The sequence below is a fragment of the Chlorocebus sabaeus genome, chromosome 3, assembly GCF_047675955.1.
Source record: "Chlorocebus sabaeus isolate Y175 chromosome 3, mChlSab1.0.hap1, whole genome shotgun sequence".
NCBI lineage: Eukaryota > Metazoa > Chordata > Mammalia > Primates > Cercopithecidae > Chlorocebus > Chlorocebus sabaeus.
The window spans coordinates 1,685,411-1,713,116 of record NC_132906.1 but is presented as its reverse complement, the minus strand read 5'-3'; the positions used below and the strand labels follow the sequence as shown (position 1 = coordinate 1,713,116).

Below are 27,706 nucleotides of genomic sequence, written 5' to 3'. Positions count from 1 at the left end.
ATGTACTTTTAAAATTCTACTACTGTATAATAAAGATGACCTAAAAAAAAAACTATGTTGGTTCATCAACTTGGAATTAGAAAGGCTCTGGTAATTTCAGAACAATACTTTTTTTTTTTCCCCTTACATAAATTTTGTTGTAGCAAAGAAACACATTCAGTGCATCCTACTTACTTTAAATTTGATTGAACTAGAGAAGTAACACCTACCACTTAGGAAATGGACAACAGTTAGCCCAGGGACTAAAGGATGACTAATTCTAATTCTGTTCTTTGTTATTTTTCTCTGAAGTTTATCTTAAATCCTATTCTTTTCAGAAAAACTTTCTCAGCTCCCATTACCCACACTGCTTCTTCTATTTTCCTAATTTCTATTATTCTAACAGGAGCTAGTATAGGATCGTGATTGAGACAGTGGGGTTGATGTCATACTGCCTATGCTATCACTTACAATCTAGGCAAGCTGGTTAACTTTCACAAGCCCTAAGTGTTTTTTTTTTTTTTTTTTTTTTTTTTTTGGTAAAATGAAGATGACAAAAAATGGTGTCTACTATTAAGGGCATTGTGGATACTGAGTAAGAACAGGTATGTAAAGATACTAGCACCCTGCTCTGCATATACTACGTACTTAATGAACGTTAGATACTATAGTACAGAGTATTATATATTAATGTATAATACTACAGTATATTATAATACTACAGAGTTGCCCCCTTGATTCTTATGTGTTCTGCCTCTTCCTGGAGTCTCCTCAAATTAGTAAATGCTCAATTCAGTGTTTTCTTCAGAAAAGGTGGGGCTTAGGATGAAGAGAAAGACTCTAATAGTAGGAGATGGTGACTTGGGGGCTTCCTCTGCATATTTCATAAGGGAAATGGTAGGATTACAGTCTGCCATGGTGATAATCTCCAGATGATAGTTTTGTACTCTATAGGCAGAGTGTGAGAGGTTTACTATGTGTGTATGTGTGTATGTATGTATATTTGCGTCACATAAAATGTTCAGAAAGCATCAATAAAATTTAGTTTTCTAATTACTGGGACGGTAAGTGTGGACTTATGTAATTAAAACATTCCCCTCGAGTTATTTTTGTAGTAGTCACTTAAGGGAAAAGAAAAGGAAAGGCAAAGGGGAGGTAAGGGTACAGATCATTACAATATTATTGATATTCTCGACATGTGCAATATTCGGGTAGGCACTGACAACACAAAAGAGGTGTAAAACTAGCTGCTCAAGGAAGCCTATTGTCTAATTAAGAGAAAATTAATACTGGTCAGAGAACTGAAATCAGCCAAAAAGAAGGGCTTTGAACAGCTTTGAATTTGGAGAGATTTAAGCAACTGGAATTCATGTTTTTCCCATTTCAATTCAGATCGGCAGTCACTGAACATTGCCTGTGTGTCAGGGAGAATTATAGAATCAGTATTAAGTGTGAAAAGTAGGTGATATGTCCAGGAAGGATACTGTGGTCCAGGTTAGAGCAGTGCATCAGGAAACCAATCCAGGATGAAAGCCTGCTATTGGATTTCACAGATAATATGTTCTTGTATCAAGGTTCATGCATTGACATAGGTGCCTGTTAACTGCTGTGTCATCTTCCTCCAGTCTCCCTAGTTCACAATGCCCAGTCATGTGTAGGAGGATAGTGTGGTTGTTAAGAGATTAAAACCCTTTGAGTCAGACCTAGCTTTTTAGCCTGCCTCTGCCATTTACTTTTCAGTTTCTCTATCTACTGCTGTATCTACTGTTCAAAGTTATTGTGAGGATTAACTAAATAATCTATGTGAATACTTAATTAGTACAGTGCCTAATACATAGAAAGTGCTCAACGAAAAGTTCTTTATAAAGATTTCAGTACTGTCTTCATTAGCATTTAGTCAGGGTCTAAGTCCTACTGCCTGAAGTGCAGACTCTTCCACTATATTCCTATATATTCCACAATATTTTACCCATCCTTTTTCTTCTGGCTCTTTCTACCCATGGTTCTCTCACATTTCTGAAAGCAAAGATATTTATCTAATATGATATATTTTATCTTTTTGAAAGCACAACTTTACATATTCTGTTGCCTTCCAGACTTTCTTCTGCCACTTTCTTTCCTCAGTCACTCTGGTAACGTTGGCCTTTCTGCTGTTCCTCGACCACACCAAACTTGTTCCCACCTCATGGACTTTGTGCTTGCTTAGAATGCTTTTCTTCCAGAGACGCCCCCAGGACACACTAAGTCCACCTCGTTTAGTCTCTCTAAATGTTACCTCTTTAGAAAGAGCTTCTCTGACTATCTTAAGGTATTACCGCCTTATCCCTTTCTTATCCTGCTTTATATTTCTTTGTAGTACTTCTTACCATTTTGTATTATTTTATACATTTATTCTTTAATTGCCATTCTCCCTTTTTGGAATGTCACTTCCCTCAAGTTAGTCTAATTCACTGTTGTATCTTCAGTGCAAAGTGGGCACTCAGTTAATATTTGTTAAATGAATGATTTTGAAAGTTTGGTGATTGTCAGATCCAAGCGTGAAAGTTAATTTTTAAAGATTGTCCTAGAAGTGACTGTTTGGGAATAACACTGAAAAAAATCTTAAATTGCAATTTGTTTTTCTTTTAGAAAAATGTTGAACATGGAATAATAGGGAAACTGTCTCTTCGTAAGCAGCGCTTCATGCAGTTTTCTTCACTTGAACATGAGGGAGAATATTATATGACACCACGAGACTTCCTCTTCTCGGTGATGTTTGAGCAAATGGAACGTGAGTTGGGTCTTTTTTCAATTAAAAAAATTAAACTTCAGGGCTGAAAAACCTGTTTTTCAGGATTGATAACAGCTTTTCTTCATTTTAATTATCATCTTTGTACCATGCATTTGCTTATTTAGACTTTTCGTTTCTTGTGACACTACTTATACTTTTATATTTATCTTGAAATAGTTGTTTTGCATATAGGTTTCTCTAAAGAGACAGGAAAAATAGTTTAAGTTTTAATTGTCACTAAATATGTTATTAGTAATTACTTCATCCATGTTTTAAATTGGGCCAAAAAAAAAAAAATGAAACTAGATTTGAGAAGTTAGGAGAGCAGTCATGATGTCACAGGTAGAAAATCCTGAAGAAAATGAGAAACAAGTTGAAAAACTATAATTACATAATTTTATTTAATAAGCAGCCAACTTACATTTGTTTCAGAATTCAGAAATTCTTAGTTTTATTATCTAAACCTCACTTTGCATAGAGTGGATTTGGCCCCATCCTCTGTGCCCATGTTGAAGAAGTAGGCTATGAAAACTTGTTGGCGTTCTGACACCTTCCTAAATGTACTGGAACACTCGCTATAAACATGCAGCAGCTGAAATGGGTGAGAGCAAGGTGAGCCGTCATAGTATAGACTGAATTCAGAAAGGCCGAGAGAACTTGGCACAGCATTATAAACATTGAGGGATGACGAACAAAAACAAAATGAGTGATCATGGTGTGTTCTAGGGACAATAAATTCAGTAATCACTGGAATGAAAGGATTACTTTAAGCAGTGGTGAGGGATGAAATTGAAAAACCGATAAGGTCCGGATTATTCAGAAAACTTCAGTGACCCTTTCCAACCACCAGATGAATGGTATTTGGCAGGGGTGAATGGCATTGAAGGTTTGTGAGCAGAAAAATAAGGTGGTAAAAATATGTTTAGAGTTTTATTTGTTTGAGACAGAGTCTCGCTCTCTCTCCCAGGCTGGAGTGAAATGGCACTATCTCGCCTCACTGCAACCTCTGCCTCCCGGGTTCAAGCAATTCTCCTGCCTCAGCCTCCTGAATAGCTGGGATTATAGGTGCCTGGCTAATTTTTGTTTTTGTTTGTTTGTTTGTTTTTTGAGACGGAGTCTCGCTGTGTCACCCAGGCTGGAGTGCAGTGGCGTGATCTTGGCTCACTGCAACCTCCACCTCTCGGGTTCAAGCAATTCTCCTGCCTCAGCCTCCCAAGTAGCTGGGATTACAGGCATGTGCCACCACGCCCAGCTAATTTTTTGTATTTTTTAGTAGAGATGGGGTTTTACCGTGTTTGCCAGGATGGTCTCAATCTCCTGACCTCGTGATCCGCCCTCCCCGGCCTCCCAAAGTGCTGGGATCACAGGCGTGAGCCACCACACCTGGCCTTGTATTTTTAGTAGAGACGGAGTTTCATCATGTTGGCCAAGCTGGTCTCAACCTCCTTACCTCAGGTGATCTGCCCCCCTTGGCCTCCCAACGTGCTGAGATTGTAGGCATGAGCCACCTCGCCCAGCCTAGGTTATTTTATTATAGCTTTTTTGCAGGGAAGTTTGTGTATGTTAGAAACCTTAAAGATATTTACCCACATTAATGCAGTAAGTTCATAAGTAATCAAAGATATGCAAAAAGATTTCTCTTAAAAAGTAGTTTAGCCTCTGACATGTGAAACACTTGGACGTCATGAATTCCTGTTAGATTCTTCAGAGAATTGAGGTCACACTTGAGCTGGAAACTGAAGGCAAGCAGATCCATAGAGTCAGCTTACTGCCGACAGAAACCACTAAGAAACCACCACTGGAGCCAGCTTCAGGTAGGAATATTTGAAGGGTAATTAATTGCTGGAATCTCACTGCGAACTAGCTTGGGAGATAACAACTACTGAAGAACCAGCCACAGAGAAGCCCATACGCTGTTGTGATTTTTACCTTGAGGAACTCTGCCAGGTTCTCACAGTGAAGAGCTAAGAAAAATGCTCTCCCCTCTCCATCATTGGGAGGGAAAAGTAGCCATTTTTAGACACTCCCAGAGTATTTCATTCTCCTTAAGAAAGGCCTGCATAGAAAAGAAACTTTTTTACTGGAGCCCAGCCAACCTAGGCAGATGGAAATTCCCAAATCTAGCCCCCTCTGGCCTTCTTGTCTCACCAAAGGGAGCAGAGAAACAAAAAAACTGAGAACTGCTTTTGAAGGGCACAGCCCTTCACAGTCACACAGTCTGACTAAGAGACTGACAGCTGATCATAGGACTGTACAATACCTACCTCCCTTTTCACCTCTCCACCACATCAACAGAGCAGGCCCCTGTACAATAATAAGGCAGGACTAAAAGAACTTACCTCTTAGATTTTATTTAAGGAGAGAGAAGACAACAGGAGAGAAAAAAAAAAAAAAAGGCACCAGAGGAAATTCTAGCCTCTGTCACCTACAACTACAGCAAACAGTAAACACAACCAATTCCTACCCAGATAAACATAAAAGGCCAGTCTACCTCAGTAACTTTTACCAAATACATCATGCCTGACTTAGAACCAGAAAGTCACAAGGCATGTTAAAAAGAAAAAGCACAATCTGGAAAGACAAAGCAAACATCAGTATCAGATTTATATATAACAGATATTTGGAATTATCAGACCAGGAATTTAAAATAACATTAATATGCTAAGGGCTCCAGTGGAAAAAGTGCACAACACTTAATGTAATGTAAGCAGAGGCAGAGAAATTCTTAGAACAAACCAAAAGGAAATGCTCAAAATCAAAAATAGTGTTACAGAAATGAAGAATGCAGCTGGGCGCGGTGACTCAAGCCTGTAATCCCAGCACTTTGGGAGGGCGAGACGGGTGGATCACGAGGTCAGGAGATCGAGACCATCCTGGCTAACACAGTGAAACCCCGTCTCTACTAAAAAATACAAAAAAAAAAAACTAGCCGGGCGAGGTAGCGGGCACCTGTAGTCCCAGCTACTCAGGAGGCTGAGGCAGGAGAATGGCGTAAACCCGGGAGGCGGAGCTTGCAGTGAGCTGAGATCCGGCCACTGCACTCCAGCCTGGGCAACAGAGCGAGACTCCATCTCAAAAAAAAAAAAAAAAAAGAAACGAAGAATGCGTTTGAAATTAGCCAGGTGTATTGGTACATACCTGTAGTCCTGGCTACTTCAGAGGCTGAGGATCACTTGAGCCCAGGAGTTTGAGGCTACAGCAAACTATGATTGCACCACTATACTCCAGCCTGGGTGACAGAGCAATACCCTGACTCAAAAAAAAAAAATGCATTTGTTGGGCCCATCAGTGTAATGGATCTGGCGGAGAGAAGAATCAGTGAGCTTGAAAATATGTCAGTAGAAACTTCCCAACTTGAAAAGCAAAGAGGAACAAAAAGACTGAGAAAAACAGAATATTCAAGAACTGTGAGTCAATTACAAAAGATATAACATATAAGTAACAGGAATACCAGAAAAAAAAGAGGAAAAGAAATATTTGAAATAATAATGACTGAGAATTTTCCAAAATTATTAACAAATGTCAAGCCATAGATTCAAGAAGTTTACTAAAACACCAAGCAGAATAAATACCAAGAAATGTCTAGGTATATCATATTCAAACTGCAGAAATTTTTTTTTCTTTTTTCTTTTTTTTTTTTTTTTTTGAGACAAAGTCTCACTCTATCGCCCAGGCTGGAGTGCAGTGGAGCAATCTCAACTCACTGCAAGCTCCGCCTCCCGGGTTCACGCTATTGTCCTGCCTCAGCCTTCCCAGTAGCTGGGACTACAGGCACCCGCTACCACAGCTGGCTAATTTTTTTATTTTTAGTAGAGACAGGGTTTCACTGTGTTAGCCAGGATGGTCTCAATCTCCTGACCTTGTGATCCGCCCTCCTCGGCCTCCCAAAGTGCCGGGATTACAGGCGTGAGCCACTGCACCCAGCTAGAAAAATTTTAAAGAACAAAAGAAAGAGAAAAAAATCTTGACAGAAGCCAAAGAAGAAAAACACCTTATCTGTAGAAAAACAATGGTAAGAATTGTATCATATTTCTTTTTAAGCAAGAAGAGGGTGGATAAAATATTTTAAATTTTGAAAGAAAAATGTAGAATTCTGGATCCAGTGAAAATTATCCTTCAAAAGTGAAAAAGAAATACATTCTCAGACAAACCAAATTTGAGAGAATTTGTCACCGGTAGATCTGATTTACAAGAAATGTTCAAAGAAACATTTCTTCTTTGTTTGAAGAAAGATGTTCTTCAAAAAGAAGAAAAATGATATATCAGGAACTTGGCATGAAGAAAGGAAGACAGTTAAGTTAGAAAAGGAATACATGAATATAAAATTAAATCACATTTAAAATACTGATATAGATAACAGTTTAATCAAAATAATAGTAACACAATATTGGATGATCAAATTGTATGGATAAGTGAAATGTATGACAGCAATGGTATAAGGGACAGGAGGGAGGAATTGGGAATACTTTTATTATAAGATACTGGTACCACCCATGTGTTATTTGAAAGTGCACTTAAATTAGTTGCAAATATATATTGCAAACTTTAGGACCACCACTAAAAAAAATGTTTTTAATAAATAGAATTGACATTCTAAGAGAGGAGAGAAAATCAAATTATATAAAATACTCAACTAAAACCAGAGAAGGCAAAAAAAGAGTGGAAGACAAAAAAATGAAACAAAACTCAAGTGCAATAGTTAGATATGGTAGATATCCAGATATATCAATAGTCACTGTAGATATGTATTTTATGCATGTTGTTTATAAGAAACCCACTTGAAATGTAAAGATACAAATAGAATAATTGCTAACACTAATCAAAAGAAGGCTGGAGTAGCTATACTGGTTTCAGATAAACCGGATTTAAGAGTGAGGGAAATTATCAGGAATAGAAAGAGGCATTGCATAATGATTTTTTTTAATGGGTGAGTACTCCAGGAAGACATAACTATCTATGATGTATGTATACCTAACAACAGGGCATCAAAGCACATGAGGCAGAAACTGATGGAACTGCAAGGAGAAACAGATGTGCTCTTGGATGCTATTATACTTGGAGATTTCAAGAGCCTTCTGTCCTTGATTGACAGATTCAGCAGAAGAAAAACCAATAAGGATATACCTGAATGGAATAGCACCATCAATTAACTGGCTCTAATTGACACTTATAGGATATTTCATCTAATGATAGCAGAATATACATTCTGAAGCTAACCTGGAACCATTCACCAAGATAGACCAGATTTGGGTTCATAAAACACACTTAAAACATTTACAAGAATAGGAATCATACAAAGTATGATCTTAGACCACAGTAGACTTAAACTAGAAATCAGTAACAGAAAGATAGCTGAAACATCCCAAAATACTTGGAGATTAAATGACACGTTTTAAAATAACACATGGGTCAAATAAGGAATCTGAGAAGAAATTTTAAAATGTTTTCAACCAATGAAAGTGAAGCTGGGATCTTCGGAAGAATATTTGGTACCTAGAAGAAAACTCTAGGCAAGAATGATTTAGATGACCAAGTGGAAAATGTAAAAACTTATAGGACCAGTCAGAGAAAGAATAGTTTTGAATCGAATCAATGTAATACAGGTAATACAGTCGGTGGGATAAGCTATATAGCTAACTAGAGTCTAGATGTTGTTACAGGCACTCAAATTGAAAATTTTTACAGAACATTCTGCTACTTAGATATTTCTACAAGCATAATTGGGCCTGTTGGCCTAGTTCGTAACCCCTAATCTATAAATTCAGTGTAATTGCAATAATCCAAATGGGGTAGGTAAATGTGTGCTCACACATGTATGCACACGTGTGTGTGTATGTTCATGTTTTTTGACAAGCTGATTTGAAAAATTATATGGAAAAACACGGGGCCTGAACTAGCAAAGACATTCTGAAAGAAGGAAAAAAATGGGGGTTACTCTATCAAATAATGAGCTTTATTATAAAACTTCAGTAATCAAATGGCATTGGCATAGGGAGAGACAAACTGACCATTGGAACAGAATAAAGGGCCCAGAACTGCAATGGAACTTTCATATATGAGAGAGGTGGCATTATAAATCAGTGGAAAAAGAGGGACTGTTCAACGAATGGTACTAGTACAGTTAGATATGCATGTGGAAAACAAGCAAACATTTTTCAAAGATAATTTTAAAATTTGTCTCCTTAGGTTAGAGAAATCTTCTTTAAATAAGCCACAAAAAGCACTATCATAAAAGATTGATAAAATTCAACCATGTTAAAATTAGAACTTCTATTGATTTGCCTTAGAGAAATTTCAAAGGTAAGCCAAAAACTTCCAAAATTGAAGACAATACTTAGTATATGTAGAAAACTACAAATCAAGAAGAAAAAGACAATTTTTTTTTAAAAAAGGGACAGAAGTAATAAATAGGCATTCACAGAAGAGGAAATGTGTACAAAAAATGAACATAAATATGTTTACCCTTGTTAGTGGCTACAATAAGATATAATTTTGTACATATTAGATTAGCAACAATTAAGTTTGTTAATGACAGCGGTAGAAGAGAATGTAGATCAGTTAAGATTTTTATACCCTGTTAGTTGGACATGCCAATTGAAACTACTACTTTGGTCTGGGCACGGTGGCTCACCCCTGTAATCCCAGCACTTTGGGAGGCCAAGGCAGGTGGATCACCTGAGGTCAGGAGTTCAAGACCAGCCTAGCCAACATGGAGAAACCCTGTCTCTACTAAAAATTAGCCAGGTATGGTGGCGTGCATCTGTAGTCCCAGCTACTCAGGAGGCTGAAGCAGGAGAATCGCTCGAACCCAGAAGGTTGCCATGAGCCAAGATCGCACCACTGCACTTCAGCCTGGGCAACAGAGCGAGACTCTGTCTCAAAAAAAAAAGAAAGAAAGAAAGAAAGAAACTACTACTTTGGAAAACAATTTAGAACTGTTTTATAAAGTTAAACATTAGCATAACTTTTGATACACAAATCCCATTCCTGTATATACTCTATATACAACAGGAATATTTGCGCCTGTGCAGTGGGATATATGTATAAGAATGCTTATAGTAGCAGTGTTATATTAGCAAAAAAAGCTGGAAACAACTCAACTGTCCATTAATAACAGACTGGATAAATAAACTGCTACAGTATATTCACACAATGGAATTTTACTGAGTAAAAGTGAACAAACTTAAACAATTGACTTTCATCATGGCAGCATGAGTAACTCCATTGGCCCACTTCCCACTGAAACTGGTAAAAAATCTTAAGACCTTCCTTCAAAGTCTCTGGAAGTGGTCTTAGAGTCATACAGCACATTAAAAAACATCTCTTTAAGAAAATCTATAAAAAAAGTAAGAGTCTAGGATGCTTGAACTAAGAACTCCCTCCCTACCCTGTCCCAGTTTGTTGAATGGAAACTTATTCCAAACTGGTGCAGCCAAGAACAGAGTGTTTCCTCTCTCCTCAGTACCCATTCAGAGGGCTTTCTTCCCAGAGAAACAGGGTATCAACATTTCTCATCCTGCCCCCAGCTACTTGTTGCTGAGGCTAGTTCTGGGGAGTGCAACTGAGAAGTGGGAGCTCCCTTGTCCCACCCAGCCCTCACCTGTGAAATGGAAGCTCCACCTTGGGCTCTGTGCTACTAAGAATACTGGGACCCTGATTGCTCTTGTCTCAACTTGTAAGACAGGTTCCACACTGAGAGAGGCAAGTCAAGAAGACCTGAAGTTACACCATTGGTCCCACTCCCAGCCCCAAAACCCAGCCCACAGATTTTGTGGGGTGAGAAGTGGAGGGTGTGGGCAACAGGTAAAACAAATAGCTCCTTATCTCTTCCCAGAGAAACTGACTTCATCGTCAACAGAAAACGGAGAAGTTCAAGCCTAAGAGCCACACTCAAAAACAAGCGGAAGTTGTGGTGAAAGGTAATTTGGAGGACATTGACAAATTCAATTAAGATAACAGGCTAAACTGTAGGCTGGCTGCTTTGCGAAAGAGACAGCTGTAAGGAGCCCTCCTGGGGTCATTACAAATATTAAACATTGACCATGGAAATTATTCCTTCAAAGGACCCCAAATTAGTAGAGCTTAAGGTATGGTCAAGAAAAAGGAAACTAGAGTGCTGCCCAAATTACTGTCATCCCAGGGTGACTGAAGGCATACCCCAAACTGCCTCCCTGAGGAGCAATGTCAGAGGCTTAACACTGGGGTCGATAGTCTTCATTAAAACAGTCCAGCTTGGCACTAAACAAAGAGCAAATAAGCAAATAGCAGTAACAACCCTGGGGAGCAGGGAATTGTTAATAGTACTCAGAGTTGCTACAGTGTATTATCTGAAATGTGAGTTTTTATAACAAAATATTATGAAATATGCAAAGAAACAGGAATATATGACCCTACTGGACAAAAGCAGGTAACAGAAACTGCTTGTGATTGCAACCAGATATCAGATATACCAGAAAAAGACTTCAGAATAGCCATTGTAAATACATTCAAAGAACTAAAGTAAACCATGATTAAAGATTATGTTTCCACTTTTATTATTCATTGGAATGCAATTAAACTATCAGAAGACATTTAGCTAAATCAAGAATTCAGTAATTTTGCAGGCCAAATAATACATCCTTTATGCATATGATGTACTTCATCTTCATTTTTCATCGTGGATAAGAAGAATAATAATCTTGGTTGCATTCCTACAGATCATGATGAACAGCAAAATAAGGAAAAACAGGGCCAACCCACTGACCCATGATCTCCATGAAGAAACAGAAAGATACAAAACAGTCTAAGATTTATTAGATCCTAAACTGATTTCTACCTGGTATTTATCTTTTTGGATTTTTTGCAAATAATATACTTTATTAATAGTACTTAATGAGGCTTATGTAAACCATCTCCCCATGCTCCTTTCAGGTAGACACTCATTCTTCCTGGTTCCATGTAGGCTGGAGGGAAACCGGTGTCATCCTCAGTCCTCCACTGTGCACTCCAAACCCATCAAATGTGCTGCTGTGAGACCCAGCTTATCTAGCCAGAATGCCATTTCCCTTCTTACATTCTTTTCTGCTGAATTTCTTTAGCCTTATAGTTCTTTAGTTCTCATTTCCAGTGGCCTTCATTCTTACTCACTTCCCATGTCCATTACCTGGAGTTGCTCCAGTTTTAAAATCTCAAATTGCAGAATCCCATTCTCTGGCAACAACTTGCTGTTGTCCCCACCCTGCCCATTTTCTAATACCCAATGCACCTATTCTCAGATTTAATAAAAGCTTCTAGTCTCAACTATCCCATTATTCCCAAGCTCTCCACTATTCCTGGGTGTTTTTCCTCCCCTGTAGCTACAGGTTTGTCATTTTGTCACTGTTTAATAACTACTTGCAAATATCTTTCCCCTTTGTTGTTCTTGTCGGACTTAGCCTGCTATCAACTTTGGGAGAAAATTATGTGATTGTGTAGACTGGAGCCACTAATTTCATAGTCTTCACCTACAGTTTTCAAATCATTTTACACACGAATTAGCTTTCTCCTATTTCCTTCGTCAGCTCTTCTCAACTCTTGCTTCTTTTTTCAGACTTTTTATCACATCCTTTTTTCACATTTATAGTATTATTTCACCTATTTTTAACTGAGCAAATTAAGGCCATAAGCTAGGGAGTTCTTCAGATCACCCCTTCCTGCCCGAGAAGTTGTCGACATGCTTTCTGGCCATTTAAACTGGAAGTAGTGCTCTTGCCCTGCTCAGGCTGATTCCTCCGCCCCCTCCTCTAGTTCCATCACTTTTTCTCTCCACTGTCTCATTCTTTAAACTTCCAAATAGTCTCATGTCTTCACTATCCTGAAAACTCCCTAGACATTAGAGATGTAAATTTAAGAATCTTCAATATATACGTGCTATTTAAAGCTAAAATACTTGATGAGATCTCAAAAATGAGTTTAGGTAGAAAAGATCAGTCAAAGGACGGAGCGGTGAGTTATACCAATGCTTGGAGGTGGAGAGATGAGGAAAACCAGAGAAGGACCAGCTAAAAGGTAGGAAGAAAACCAGGAAAGCAGAGTGTTGTGAAATTTAGGTAAAGAAAGCATTTCAGCCGGACGCGGTGTCTCACGCCTGTAATCCCAGCACTTTGGGAGGCCGAGGTGGGCGGATCACGAGGTCAGGAGTTCGAGACCATCCTGGCTAACACAGTGAAACCCCGTCTCTACTAAAAATACAAAAAAATAGCCAGGCGTGGTGGTGGCACCTGTGGTCCTGGCTACTCGGGAGGCTGAGGCAGGAGAATGGCGGGAACCCGGGAGGCGGAGCTTGCAGTGAGCTGAGATCGGCCACTGCACTCCAGCCTGGGCGACAGAGCGAGACTCAGTCACAAAAAAAAAAGAAAGCATTTCAAGGACAGAGTAATCAACTATGAAAGATGCTGTTGAGAAGTCAAGTCAGATGAGGACTAAGAATTGACCATTGGATTTGGCAATATGAGGGTCACTGGTGACCTTCATAAGAACAGTTTTGGTGCATTGTTGTAAACACAAAAACCTGACTAGAGTGAGTTTAGGGAAAAAATGGGAAAAACAAAAAATAAACCCCAGAGTGGCTTGCCGTAAAGAGAAAGAGAAAGATGAAGCAGTAGATGGAGGCGGAAATGCGATTAAGAGGATCTTTCAATGTGTGTTGGTAGATGAGACAGGAAAACTTGGCAGTGCAGGAAGAAGGAACGATTTCTAAAACAAAGTCCTTGTGAGGACGAGAGGGAAAAGAGTGTGAGAGCACAGTGGAAGCTTGGATTAGGTGGGAGTACAGAGTTCCTTCATAATAGCGGGAGAAAAGGCCTACACACCACATAACAGCTAATGGGAGCTGGTCAAGTTGTTTATCATCTTTCTTTCTTTTTTGCTCAGTGAATTAGGAAGCCAGGTCATCAGCTGAGAGTGAAGAGGGGGGAAGGTATTGAGGTTTGCAGAAATAGCCTTATAAAAGAGTGAGAGAGTTGATGAATTGAGAAATACTATATGATCGGCAGTCGCCTTATTAAAGTCCCCACTTGAGGTTATTAATTTTCAAGTTAAGTCTATTTATATGCTTGCTTTGCACATATACCAAAATTGGAAAAATAAGAGATGATTAGCATGGCCCCTGTGCAAGGATGACACATAAATTCGTGAAGCATTCCATATATTTTTTAAAAGGTATTAAAAAAATATAAGTCCGTTTAGCATGATTGTGGTTCTTTTTCTCCACTGTGTTCACCTGTAAAAGTGCTGGTGTGGAATAGGCAGAGAGTTGGATCTAGCCAGCATCGGAATTAGCCAAGAGCATACGACAACATGAAAGAGAAGCAAGGGAGTCAATGTGTGCACAAGGGAACAGGTCTGATGGTTGACCGTGAAAGCTGAGCCAGGTGGCATGTTAGGACATGAGCAGGTGAGAAATAGTGAAAAGGTCGTAGATTCATATAGATTGTAGGGCCCAATGAGATCAAAGGGTAGTTGGAGTCCACACACATAAGTGAAGAACAAAAGAAGAATGGGCATTATTGTGTAGTTGAGAGTACAGGTCCTAGAATAGGACAGAAAGTGAGTTTGAGTACTGGCTCCACCACTTAGTAGTATTGTGTCTGTGGGCAAAGTTATATAAGCTCTTAGCCTCGGTTTCCTCATCAGTAAAATGGGAATGCTAATAGTACCTACCTCAAAGTGTTGTTGTTTGTTTTGCTTTGTTTTGTTTAAGAGATAGGGTCTTGCTCCATAGTCCAGGCTGGGGCGCAGTAGTGCGATCATAGCTCCCTGCAGCCTCAACCTCCTGGGTTCAAGCAACTCCCCCATCTCAGTCTCCAAAGTAGCTGGGACTACAGGCACATGCCACTGTGCTCAGCTAATTTTTTAATTTTTGTAGAGACAGAGGTTTTGCTTGGTTGCCCAGGCTGGTCTTGAACTCCTGACTTCAAGTGATCCTCCTGTCTTGGCCTCCCAAAGCACTGGATTATAGGTGTGAGCCACCATACCTGGCAGTAAGTATTTTCAAGTGTAATTCAGCCTAAGTTGAAACTGAAAACTGAAAATTAATAAATTTATGTAGCTTTGGAATACCGAAAGTATCTGGAATGAGATGATAGAGTGGATTTTGCCTTAAGTCTTTACTAAGTTAAAGCAAGCAGATATTTGTAGCTCCTGTGTGTGAAGCTAGACCTTACAGTCATTGTCAGTAATAATATTTAAGGGAAAACTAAAACGGTGCTACCCCTACCCTTTAAAAATATCGATTCTACCACCTGTTAGACCATGATTTTAGCTTAAATTCCCTGAAGGTTTTTTTCACACGTCCACGAGCCTGAGGGCACAGCTTAAACCTCTGTTAACGTCTTCGTAACTGGTCAAGTGTAAGCAAAAATGGGTCACAGAACAGATGCCACTATTAAAGTCCCACTTGAGGTTATTATTCTAAAGTTGAAGTAAGTTTGTTCCACATAATTGTGGTTCTATTTCTCCACCATGTTCAGCTGCACAGTTGCTGAACTGGGAAGAGAGAAATCAGGCCTTGAGGAAGATGCCGCAGCAGTTTTGCCCTATGCCAGTTTTGACTGTTCCTTGTACCAGTATATGGTATGCCCTTATTTAACTTACAACGTGAGATTTTTTTGCGAATAAATACATAAATAATAAACAGACAAATGAACACCCAACTCAGACAGCCAAATTCAGATTAACCAGTTGATTACTCTGAAAGGGTTATAATTAGAGTGACCATAGAATGTATTATGGTGCACGTGCCAGAGTTGCTCATGTGACCCCGTATCTTTGCAAATTTATCTTGGACTTTGAAATTCCACAAATGAGTCTTAAATTTGAAAATTAATTGCAGTTGAATTAGGTAGTTTTTGTCTTTGCCAACATGTACTGTAGCTTAATCTGATTTTGGGGCTCATCTCTTAATCTCTCTGAGATTGATTACTGCTCCCTAAAACTGAGTATCAGTTATCTAATGTGATAATAGAATTTCACGGACTTGCCTGACAGTAAATTCACTTAGGGCCCTTGTTTAAAAACTCTCATGCTTGTCAGCAGGGCGCAGTGGCCCACGCCTGTAATCCCAGCACTTTGGGAAGCCGAGGTGAGTGGATCACAAGGACAGGAGATCGAGACCATCCTGATGGTGAAACCCTGTCTCTACTAAAAATACCAAAAAAAAAAAATTAGCCAGACGTGATGATGGGCGCCTGTAGTCCCAGCTACTCAGGAGGCTGAGGCCGGAGAATGGTGTAACCCAGGAGGCGGAGCTTGCAGTGAGCCAAGATCGTGCCACTGCACTCCAGCCTGGGCCACAGAGCGAGACTGTCTCAAGAGAAAAAAAAAAAATCTCAAGCTTGTCTTCTCTCCTCCCCCACCCTGGGAAATTTTTATTCAGGAAGTCTGAGATACGGTGATAGAATCCTTGTATAACCCTCCCACTTTCTATCTACTTATCTCTCTTAGATTCCTGTATGCTTAGCAAGCACCCTCCAAGTGATTGTTTTGATCAGACAAGTTTGAGAAATATAACCTATGTGAAGGTGTCTTGGGATGCCGGGTGTCAGTTGTGGTAAAGGGTGGCATATTGGAGTCAAACAGGACCTGGTCCTCTTTCCACAGCTTCACTAGCGCCGTTGTAACCTTGGGTAAACTACTTGACCTGACCTGTTGCCAGATCTATAAAATAATAGTGTCTACCATACAGTGTTGTTGGGATGATTAAATTAGAGAATGTGAGAAGACCTATAGCTGCTATAGGTTAAAATCAGTAATTCTAAATTAAAAGTCTAAAATTTTAAAAGATTAAAACCTTGTATCCACAAAATCTGTGTTCAGATCTTAACCACACTGCTCAGGTAAACATTAGCAGCTACATATTTGAGATTAAGAAATAACACTTTTTTGTAATAAAACCTATGTTCATGTTAGAAACTAAGATGTTACAAAGTATAGAGCAGAAAATAAAGTCAACCAGATTGTCACCACCATTCAGAAATAACCAACATTAGCACATTTCTTTTTACAAATTTGAGACCATGCTTTATATGCTGTTTTTATACCCTAACTTCTTCTGTATAATGGATCATGAATTATTTTCCTTGTCAATAAATATTTTTTCTAAAATACTGTTTTTGCGACTGCACAACACTATTTTATTAATATGCCATAATTTATTTAGTTGATTCCCTAGTGGTAGAACATTTGTGTATAATTTTTTCACTTTTATAAATAATGCTATAGTGAATATACTTTTTCATATATCTTTGACTCTTCTTCCTTGATGATCTTATCCACATCAGTGATTGATCTGTTCCCTGAACACTGATTTTCATACCTGTATCTCCAGATCAGACCTCTCACCTGACCACAAGACCCATAATATTCCTTGTTTCTTGAACATCTCTAAGAAGTACCAGAGGCATCTCAGGTAAAGAACTCTATATGCACTGCAGATGCTCTGCCCCCACCCCACCCCCAAGTACACAAAGACACCTGTGCCTACCCCGTCCGCAGTTCTGTTAACCGCATCAGGGTCTGTCTTACTTGACATCGTATTCCCAACCTAGCACAGTGCCTGGCACAGATGTTAGATAGATTCATAAATACATCAATCAGTACAGACTCTTACATAATGAAATGATGAGTTATAATCCATACATTTCTTTAAATTTTTATTTGATTTACCCTATGTAACAGGTACTGTGTTAGGCCTTGGGGATATAATGATGAATAAAACATATTATTATTCCATTAACATAATTCATGATAATAGTGTAAGTTTCAGTAATAGACTAAAGTCTGATAACGTTTCAGCAGAGAGATCAATGAGGGCTGGAATAATCAGATATTTCACACAGGATATGAGAAGCATGGATAGAATTCCTCTCGGTAAAGCAGGAAAAGGGAGAATATGCCATATGAGGAGATACATCATTAAGATGCTGTAGCATTTGTATTTTCAAAATTGAAACGTCTATTTCTGGTCTCACATGCTCATGCAGAACCTTATCATTCCCTATTCAAAAGTGGAGCCTTTGTCCCTCCCCTTGTAACTTTGTGGCTGCCTCAACTCATAGAGCATGTGCAGTAGAGACACATGAGACTTCTAAGACTAGGCAATAAAAGGCAGTAAGTACATAAAGCCAGTTGCCAATATTCTTAATGATGAAAGATTGAATGCTTTGCCCCTAAGATCAGGAACTAGGCAAGGCTGTCCATTTTCGCTACTTGTCTTCAACATTGTGCTGGAAGGTCTAGCCAATGCGAAAAGGGAAGAAAAAGAAATGAGACCTCCACATTTAAAAGGGAGAAATAAAGCTGTTTTTGTTTATGCACAGGATGATGACCTATGTAGAACATGCCAAAGAATCAATATTAAAGCTTTTAGAGCTAATACTAAGTTTATCAGGGTCGCAGGATAGAGCAGCACTGTATAAAAAACAATTGTATTTTTTTTATACTAGCAATCTCAGATGTATCATGCTGAGTTTCTGCGAGCCTCTAGCTATCCTTAACACCTTCCCCTGTACGCTCTAGCAAATTACCCGACCACCTAGCTACAGAGAAAATAGAAATCATTAGATAGGAACCACCTCAGCCTGCTCTGCCAAAACTACTAGCCTTGGCACTTAGCTTCTCCTGCCTTCTCATCACAATAGAGGAGACTGGCAGGACCTGCCGTCTGGTCCTAGAACATTACAACACATACCCATCTCAGAACTTACATAGGATGTGTGTGATGCTTTTAACCTCACTCTTCTGAGCTAATTCGTACACTTGAGATCTTCACTTAAGCAACTCATTTGGAGAAGCTTTCCCTTACCTCCCCCTCCCCCATGTTACATAATCTCTTAGCTGCTGTATTTCCCCTTTAGATCATTTTTAAACTAAATAATTTGTTGTGTATGATGCTTCTATTATTTCACAACGCTCGAGGTTGTAAAAAAAAAAAAAAATCTTTTTATCCCTTCCAAAACATATGTATTTGAAGACCATACTTTGGAAATTGGCAAGGAAGCCAGTTTTAGGCATTTTAGGGACTAACCATTTGTCTGCCTTTAGAAAAAATGCAACCAGAGACCATCTTTGCATTCACTATTTAAATATTCCAGCAAACATAAACAAGCCATATACTTTGTTGAAGGAAAATAGCACCACTGAATTTGTCCTCTTTTTTCTTCAATTACCACTTAAAATGTTTTATTTATTGATTTTTATTTTTTTAATTGACCCATAATTGTACATAGTTACGGGGTGCATAGTGATATTGCAATACGTGTAATGTGTAGTGATCATATCAGGGTGATTAGTATATGCATCTCAAACATTTATGATTTCTTTGTGTTGAGAACATTCAGTTTCCTCCTCCTAGATCTTTAAAACTATGTATTACTACTAACTGTAGTCATCCTACAGTGGTATATAGAACACTAGAACTTTGCCCTCCAGTCTCGTTGTAGTTTTGTATCCTTTAACAAATCTCTTCCTATCCCACTCTTCCTCCCACTCTTCCCAACCCCTAGTATACTCTGTCCTACTTTCTACTTCTATGAGATCAACTTTTTTTTGTTTAAATGGAGTTTCACTCTTGCTGGAGTGCAGCGGTGTGGTCTCGGCTCACTGCAACATCTGTCTCCCGGGTTTAAGTGATTCTCCTGTGTCAGCCTTCAGAGTAGCTGGGATTACAGGCGCCCACCACAACACCCATCAATTTTTGTATTTTTTAGTGGAGATGGAGTTTCACCATGTTGGTCAGGCTGGTCTTGAACTCCTTACCTCAGGTGATCCGTCCGCCTTGGCCTCCCAAAGTGCTGGGATTATAGGCGTGAGCCACTGCGCCCAGCTGAGATAAACTTTTTTTTAGCTTCCACGTATCAGTGAGAATATTGGGTGTTTAACTTTTGGTTCTTGGCTTGATTTCACTTAGCATAATGTCCTCCAGTTCCATCTGTGTTACTGTTAATGACAGGATTTCATTTTTTTAATGGCTGAATAGTATTCCACTGTGTGCATATACCACATTTTCATTATCTGTTCTTCATCTGTCGTTGGACCCTTAGGTTGATTCCATGTCTTGGCTGTTGTGAATAGTGCTGCAGTAAGCGTGCTGGGGGGATGCAGGTGCCTCTTTGATATAGTGATTGTTTTTTCCTTTGGATGAATGCCCTGTAGTGGGGTTGCTGGATCATATGGTAATTCTATTTTTAGTTTTGTGAGGAACTCCAAACTGTTGTCCATAGTAGTATATGTTCTAGTTTACATTGTCACCAGCAGTGTATTAGAGTTCCTTTCCTGACCAGTGCAGTGGCTCACGAGTGTAATCCCAGCACTTTGGGAGGCTGAGGTGAGAGGATTGCTTGAGTTCAGGAATTTGAAACCAACCTGGACAACACAGCAAGAGCTCATCTCTATTAAAAATCAAAAAATTAGCCAGGCCTGGTGGTGCATATCCATAGTCCCAGCCAGTTGGGAGGTTGAGCAAGAGGACTACCTAGGGAGCCCAGGAATTTGAGGATTCCGTGAGTGATGACCATGCCCCTGCACTCTAGCCCGGGCAGCAGAGCAAGACCCTGTCTCAAAAAGAGTTCCTCGTCTCTGCATCCTTGCGAGAGTTTATTTTTTGTCTTTTGATAATAGCCATTCTAGCTGGGATGAGACAATACCTCATTATAGTTTTGATTTGCATTTCCCTGATGATCAGTGATGTTGAGCTTTTTTTTTTTTTCTCCCATGTGTTTATTGGTCATTTTGTATGTGTTCTTTTTTGAAGTGTCTGTTTAGGCTCTTTGCCCATTTTTAATTGAAGTATTTTGTGATTTTTTTTTTGCTGTTGAGATGTTTGCACTTGTACATTCTAGATGTGAATCGCCTGTCAGATGAATAGTTTTGCAGATATTTTCTCCCATTCTATAGGTTGTCTTTTTACCCTTGTTTGTTTCCTTTGCTGTACAGAAGCGTTTTCGTTTGGTATCATCTCACTAATATATTTTTTGCTTTTGTTGCCTGTGCTTTTGAGGTCTTATTCATAAAATCGTTTCCCAAACCAGTGTCCTGAAGTATTTCACCTGTTCTCTTGTAGTGGTTTTGTAGTGTCAGGTCTTACGTTTAGGTCTTTGATCCATTTGAGTTGGTTTTTATATAAGGTGAAAGGGTTAGATCCAGTGTCATTCTTCTGCATGTGGGTATCTAGCTTTTCCACTACCATTTATTGAAGAGACTGTTCTTTCCCCAACTTACATTCCGGGTACTTTTAACTAAAATCAGTTGGCTGTAAATACATCATGTATTTCTAGGTTCTCTGTTCTGTTGGTCTGTGTTTCTGTTTTTATGCCATACCATGCTGTTTTTTAGTTACTACAGCTTTGTAGTGTATTTGGAAGTCTGGTAGTTTGATGCCTCCAGCTTTGTTCCTTTTGCTGAGGATTGTTGTGGCTACTTAGGGTCTTTTATGGTTCCCTACAAGTTTTAGGATTTTTTTTCCTACTTCCATGAAGAGTGTCATTGTTATTTTGATAAGGATTACATTGGATCTGTTGATTGCTTTGGGTAGTGTGGTCCTTTTAACAATATTAATTCTCTGATCCATGAGCAGGGGATGTTTTTCCATTTGTCTGTATCCTCCTCAGTTTCTTTCATCAGTGTTTTGTAGTTATTTTTGTGAAGGTTTTCACCTCCTCAGTTAAATTTATTCCCAGTTGTTTTGTGTGTGTGTGTGTTTGTACCTATTGCAAATGGGATTCCCTACTTGATTTCTTAGTTCTTTGCTTGCATATAGAAAATGCTACTGATTTTTCTATGTTGATTTTATATCTGCAACTTTACTGGATTCATTTATTCTAAGAGTTTTTTTTGGTAGAGTCTTTAGGTTTTTCTGTATGTAAGATCATGTTGTCTGCAAATAGGAACAGTTTGACTTCTTCCTTTCCAATTTGGATGCCCTTTATTTTTCTTTCTCTTGCCTAATTTCTCTGACTAGGACTTCCAGTTCTATGTTGAATAGAAGGGGTGAGAGTGAGCATCCTTGTCTTATTTCAGTTCTTAGAAGAAAAGCTGAGAGCTTTTAGTATAATGTTAGCTGTGGCACTTACCACTTTTATTAGTGATATGAGGAAGGTTAGTTTTGCTAATGCATCATTTTCTGCCTTGGTTTCCATTATAGCTGTGACTGAATAAAAGCATTTATTAGAGTATAATCAGCTCTGTCTTAGGTTGATTCTAATATTGATATCAAGTTGTCACATATATTTATGAAAAAGTTATAAAATGAAGGAAATGTGTCTATTGTCTGACTTTTATGTGTTAGAAGACTGCTGACCTCTACAAAATGAAATTAAGTTATATAGTACTGGTATTGTTTTTGTAATTATGATTATCAAATAACTTTATTTTGGCCAGAGGCAGATTTATTTGATCTGTAAGAACACTTAATGTGTATAAATGCAGGTTTACTATTTTAAGTATTAGAAGGTCTGCTTACCTATAACAGGATATGCTGTATCTGGATTTTACTTCATAAATCCTTTGTAAATAGTGAAAACCACATGGTGGAATATCTACTATAGGTGGAATCCTTTTAAAACATTTTACTTCCTGAGCCAAAATTCTGTCCTGGTGCTTCAAGATCTATGCCGCCTCCTGAAAAAAACAAAAACAACAAAAAAAAAACTCAATGTGTTTTTCTTGTTTTCATATTCATACAATGAAACATTACAACCTCAAGTCTAGATCTATCTTTTTTCCTGTGTTTTGCCCCATTCTGTTATTTTCATACATAAGTGTGTGAATACATATAAAATAGCTGTGAAAATAATGTGACTGAATTTTTTATTTGTGTGAATGTGGAAATAGCCAAAGAGAGAGAGACAGGAGTGCCCCCCTACGCCACATTGAAAAAAACAAACTGAAACAAAAACAGAAGGAAAAATTAGATTTGCCAGATGGGTTTTATCCTTAAATAGAAAAATATTGTCCAGAAATACTTAGGGGTGTGTAATACGGCCTTGCCTTGTTACTGCTGTCAGGAGAAATGAGGTCATGGCTCCTGCTGTGCAGGTCAGACCATGGACCTCTTATTGTGCTGCTCAGCCTATGAACAAGTAGTATAGAGTAAGCGGCCTGGGTGAGACAACTGTCTACCAAGAAAACCCTACCAGAGTGTTCTGGATTTGAAACACCACAGCTTCTCATAATACTCAGTGAAAGGTGCATTAACTGAAGAGAAAGTGGAAGCAGGAGAGAACAGGTGTTCACTCCTAGTATCTCTGCCTTGTCTTTTTTTTTTTTTTTAATCTAAAAATGAATTTTTTGTAAGAGAATAGTAGCTTCTAAACTTTTCACCAAAAAGTTAATTTCTTCATTATTTTCTAATTACTTATTCCATTTGAATTTAAAAAATTTAAAAAGATGTTTTTACAACTTAAACTACATTAAGTATCTGGTTTTCTCATTTTTTGATGATCAAATTTTTATATACATATCAAATAGAACTTGTAATCCACATGAAATAATGAAAAGCAGCAAAACTGCCTCTATAATCGTACCATGCATAATTATTCAGTTTTGTTAAGTGTTGAAAGTAGGCCGCAGGTTCTTTTTACTACTATCATGGAATTCAAAGAGTCTAACACCTGTTTTTGAAAAATCTATATGAGATATGAAAATAAATCCTTCAGTGCCCATATTGTTACCTAATTCCTCTTGCCAATTTGTTTTACATGTAAAGTGGGGATATAATAATTTATCCAAAAGACAGGGACCTGGATGAGAAGACATTGTGAAATCTTTTCTGATTTGTTTATTCAACAAATATTTAAATGTTTAGCACTGACCTACATAAAAGTAAGACAGGTATGAAATCTGCCTCCATAGATTTTATAATTTACTTTTTATCTGTAATTCTGGTGTTATATTATTCAATTAGTTCATGGCTTTATTGTGGTATTTCATTCATATAGTATTGAATTTTATTGGCTTAGCTGTTTGGCAGCCAGACTTCTAGCTGGAGGGAAGCAAACATTACCTTCTTTACTCACTCCGTTTCAAGCAGAAGGAATTTTTTTTTTTTTTTTTTTTTTTTGAGACGGAGTCTCGCTCTGTCGCCCAGGCTGGAGTGCAGTGGCCAGATCTCGGCTCACTGCAAGCTCCGCCTCCCGGGTTCACGCCATTCTCCTGCCTCAGCCTCCTGAGTAGCTGGGATTACAGGCGCGCCACCTCGCCCGGCTAGTTTTTTTTTGTATTTTTTAGTAGAGACGGGGTTTCACCGTGTTCGCCAGGATGGTCTCGATCTCCTGACCTCGTCATCCGCCCGTTTAAATGATTTTTGAAAGACCAAAAAGGAATCTAACCTTCAAACAGATAACACCCCTTAGAAATAATCTGATTTCTAAGAAACTCTTAGACACCATCCATTTTGCTACCTTAAATTTTTGGTCCTCTTCTGCCTTCAAAATGTCAATCATTGCTTTCTAGAATACTTTAAGTTGGATGTAAGGATTAATCCCCTTTTTAAAAACAGATAAGACTAACTTTAATTGTCTAAAAATAAAAGGGCATATGGTAATGAATATTTGTGGTATAACTTTAGGAAAAGCAGAGAAATAATGATCAGTTTATTTTTTAAGTTAAATGACTATGTAAAGATAAGTAAATACATGTATTACACAGTTTTTTGGAGTTCATTATCAGCATTATAAGACTGCATATTATATACACATTCACTCACTTAGATTTGTACAATACATGGTAATTTTTGTCTGTTTGATTATCTGATACTATAACACCACCTAACAGTAGAATATGGGGCTCTTTGGCTGGCACATAGTAGTTTCTCCAGTGAATAAAAATTACCCCAAAATATCAACACCTAAGCTTACGAACATAGTCATAGATGTTTCTAAAAAGTATATAGTCATATTCACAACTAATGTTTTGATTAATAATGTAAAAATAAAATCCTGACAGTTTACTAATACCAAATAATAGAATTTGCCCTTGTAGATTAATCGTCCAAATTAAACAACCCAAACTACAGAAAAGGCACATCTAAAAGCACTCTTTTTTAATGTGCCACCTGAGTTTTCACAGACTATGTAATTGGATTGAAGGAACTTCATAGACAAGATAATTTTGAGAGCAGTAAGTAAAGTTAGTGCTGTATATTGCTTACATAAGAGACAAAAATAAAACATTTTTCAGTTTTGTTCTAGATGTTTAAAATGACTTGAGGCTATCATCAGAATAAGTCCTAAAAAAAAAACCAATGTAATGGCTTTAGAATTATGGTGGATATTAGGAAAATGATGTAGGCAGTAAAGAGGGTGGCTGAAAACCTGGAAGAATTTTGAATCTCTGTTATCCAATAGGAAATTATTAAAAGTTAACTACTTTAGAATGGATCGTTATGTTGGCTAGACTTTTACATTTGACTGGAGAGTTATAAACGTAAGAGGACTTTCCAGAGTTCAAAACAAGGAAGCTTTCTAAATCATGAGTGTTTTTTCCTAAATCAATGAAAGTAAAAAGAGAGTGATTTTAATAATCACGTGAAGAAATTATATTTGACGAGAATTAATATGATTCAGACAACTAGGATAACTCATAGATGGTTATATACGATTTCATATGTATGAAATAGGGTGAGTGAAATTGAAAATGGATCTTGTGTAAAACTATAGTGTCTTTGTGTTTAGTCTTAGAATTCTCTGACTGATAATTATGGCATAAGAATATTAGCTAAAATCACACTTTGCTTTTTTAATAAATATTTAGTTGTTTGTTTTGTCTTTCAAATAATTTTCTTTCTTAGTGCAAGCTGAGTTTTACCAAAGAATATGGATACTAAATAATGTTTCTTCTTTGTTGTAGGTAAAACTTCAGTCAGGAAGCTGACAAAAAAGGTAAGCAACATGTGGGAGGGGGCGGGGTTTGTTTTTGGTAAGATAGAAAATGAACTTTTGGCTGGTACGGTGGCTCACGCCTGTAATCCCAGTACTTTGGGAGGCCTAGGCAGGCGGATTGCGAGGTCAGGAGATCACCATCCTGGCTAACAGGGTGAAACCTTCTGTCTACTAAAAATACACACACAAAAATTAGCTGGGCGTGGAGGCGGGCATCTGTAGTCCCAGCTACAAAGAAAATGAACTTTTAGAAGTTAAATTTTAATATGTGTATTCAAAGGACATCGAGGATACACTGTCAGGAATCCAAACAGCTGGCTGTGGATCAACTTTTTTCAGAGACCTTGGCGATAAAGGTAATTTTGATTTCTGTTAAATTTTTAGTTATGTGTTTTATTTAACTGAAGTATTATTAAGGAATTAAGGTATGAGATTTGCACCATGTTATTTAATAGGTGTTTTTAAAACATAATGACATAGTAAGTAGGAGGTAACTTTGTCAAAGTCTTTGAGCAATTACAGATAAATTATTAAACCATCAATGTTAATTAAAGTCTGGAGAGGGTATGAGGCAGAGTATCTAAAATAAAACATGAGAAGACTGCAAGGGCATCCAGAGGAGTACCACCACTTAAGGGAGGGGACAGAAAGAGATGGTGGCAGAGTTGTCAGAGAGGCGGAGGAACGCCAGGGAAGTGTTATCACAGAAGCCAAGCAGAGAAAGTGTTAAAAGAAAAAAGGAACGTATCAAATGTGAAAACCAAGTAAACTTAGGGAGTTGAGTGAGCTAAGGGCTGAGAAGTATCTGCTGTATTTAGCAGCTGGAAGTGTTTGACATTTTAACAAGTACAGTGGTGCTTTGTTATCCACGGGGTATTGGTTGCAGGGCCCCCCTTGGATACCAAAATCCGAGAATGCTCAAGACCCTCATATAAAATGACATCATATTTGTGTATAGCCTACAAACATCCTCCCATGTAGTTCAAATCGTCTCTAGATTACTTATAATACATAATACAATGTAAATGCTATGTATATAGTTGTTATATTCTATAACTCTGCTGTTTTTTTATTTGTAGTGGTGTGGGTTGTTTGGGGTTTTTTTTTTTTTTGAGACAAGGTCTTGCTCTGTTGCTGGGTTGGAGTGCAGTGGCACAGTCATAGCTCACGACAGCGTCAAACTCTGGGGCTCAAGCAGTCCTTCTGCTGCAGCCTGCTGGGACGACAGGTGTGCACCACCATACATGGCTAATTTTTTTGGATTTTAGTATAGACGGGGATCTCACTATGTTGCTCAGGCTGGCCTTAAACTCCTGGACTCAAGCGGTCCTCCTGACTTGGCCATTGAAAGTGATGGGATTACAGGCGTGAGCCACCACACCAGACCTATTAATATTTTTGATCCATGGTTGGTTGAATGCATGGATGCGGAGGGCCAACTACTATACAGGTCAGTGATGGCATGAGATCTAAAGCCAAGTTGCAGAACGCTGAGAAGTGATGGGAGATATGAGAAAAGTAAACACAGACCTCTTGAGAGACGTGGTCATGAGCAGAGGAGTTAGAGGGTGGTAGCTACGGATAGAGAAAAAAGGCCAAGAGAATACTGGTTTAATGTAGGTGGTGAGCATGTTTCTTGTTGATGAGAAGGAGAGGTGGAAAATACAAAGGAAGTATGAATAGGACAAAATCCTGGAAAATAGGAAAGAAGGGATTATCTTCAGAACAGGAGTGGAAGGATCAGCATTCCACAGGGAGGATGTCTTTCCCATTGTATCAGGAGAAAAGGATGAACAAATGAGCACTTTATGCAGACATTTGCAAATTACTGGCAAGCAAATGAGGGTGGTGTTTCGGAGTAGCCTTGATTTTCTTTATAAAATAGGATTTAGGGCCCAGTGCGATGGCTCACACCTGTAATCCCAGCACTTTTGGAGGCCAGAGTTCGAGACCAGCCTGGCCAACATGGTGAAACCCTATCTCTACTAAAAACACAAAAAATTAGCCAGGCATGGTGGCAGGTGCCTGTAATCCCAGCTACTCAGGAGGCTGAGGCAGGAGAATC

At 38.4% G+C, this 27,706-nt stretch overlaps 1 protein-coding gene and 1 non-coding gene across 3 annotated transcripts in view; both read left to right on the top strand.

Moving 5' to 3' along the window:
• The window catches only part of MICU2 (mitochondrial calcium uptake 2), a 108,119-nt gene that overhangs the window by 33,780 nt on the left and 46,633 nt on the right, over positions 1-27,706 (top strand). For both annotated transcript variants that reach the window (XM_008021707.3, XM_008021706.3), the window contains exons 2-4: positions 2,608-2,749; positions 25,610-25,641; positions 25,922-25,997. In XM_008021707.3, the coding sequence (XP_008019898.3) occupies positions 2,608-2,749; positions 25,610-25,641; positions 25,922-25,997 (250 nt within the window). The remainder of the gene's footprint in view (positions 1-2,607; positions 2,750-25,609; positions 25,642-25,921; positions 25,998-27,706) is intronic.
• On the top strand, positions 13,818-13,919 carry LOC119620126 (U6 spliceosomal RNA). Its single transcript, XR_005236590.1, has one exon. It is a non-coding gene; the product is annotated as a U6 spliceosomal RNA (small nuclear RNA).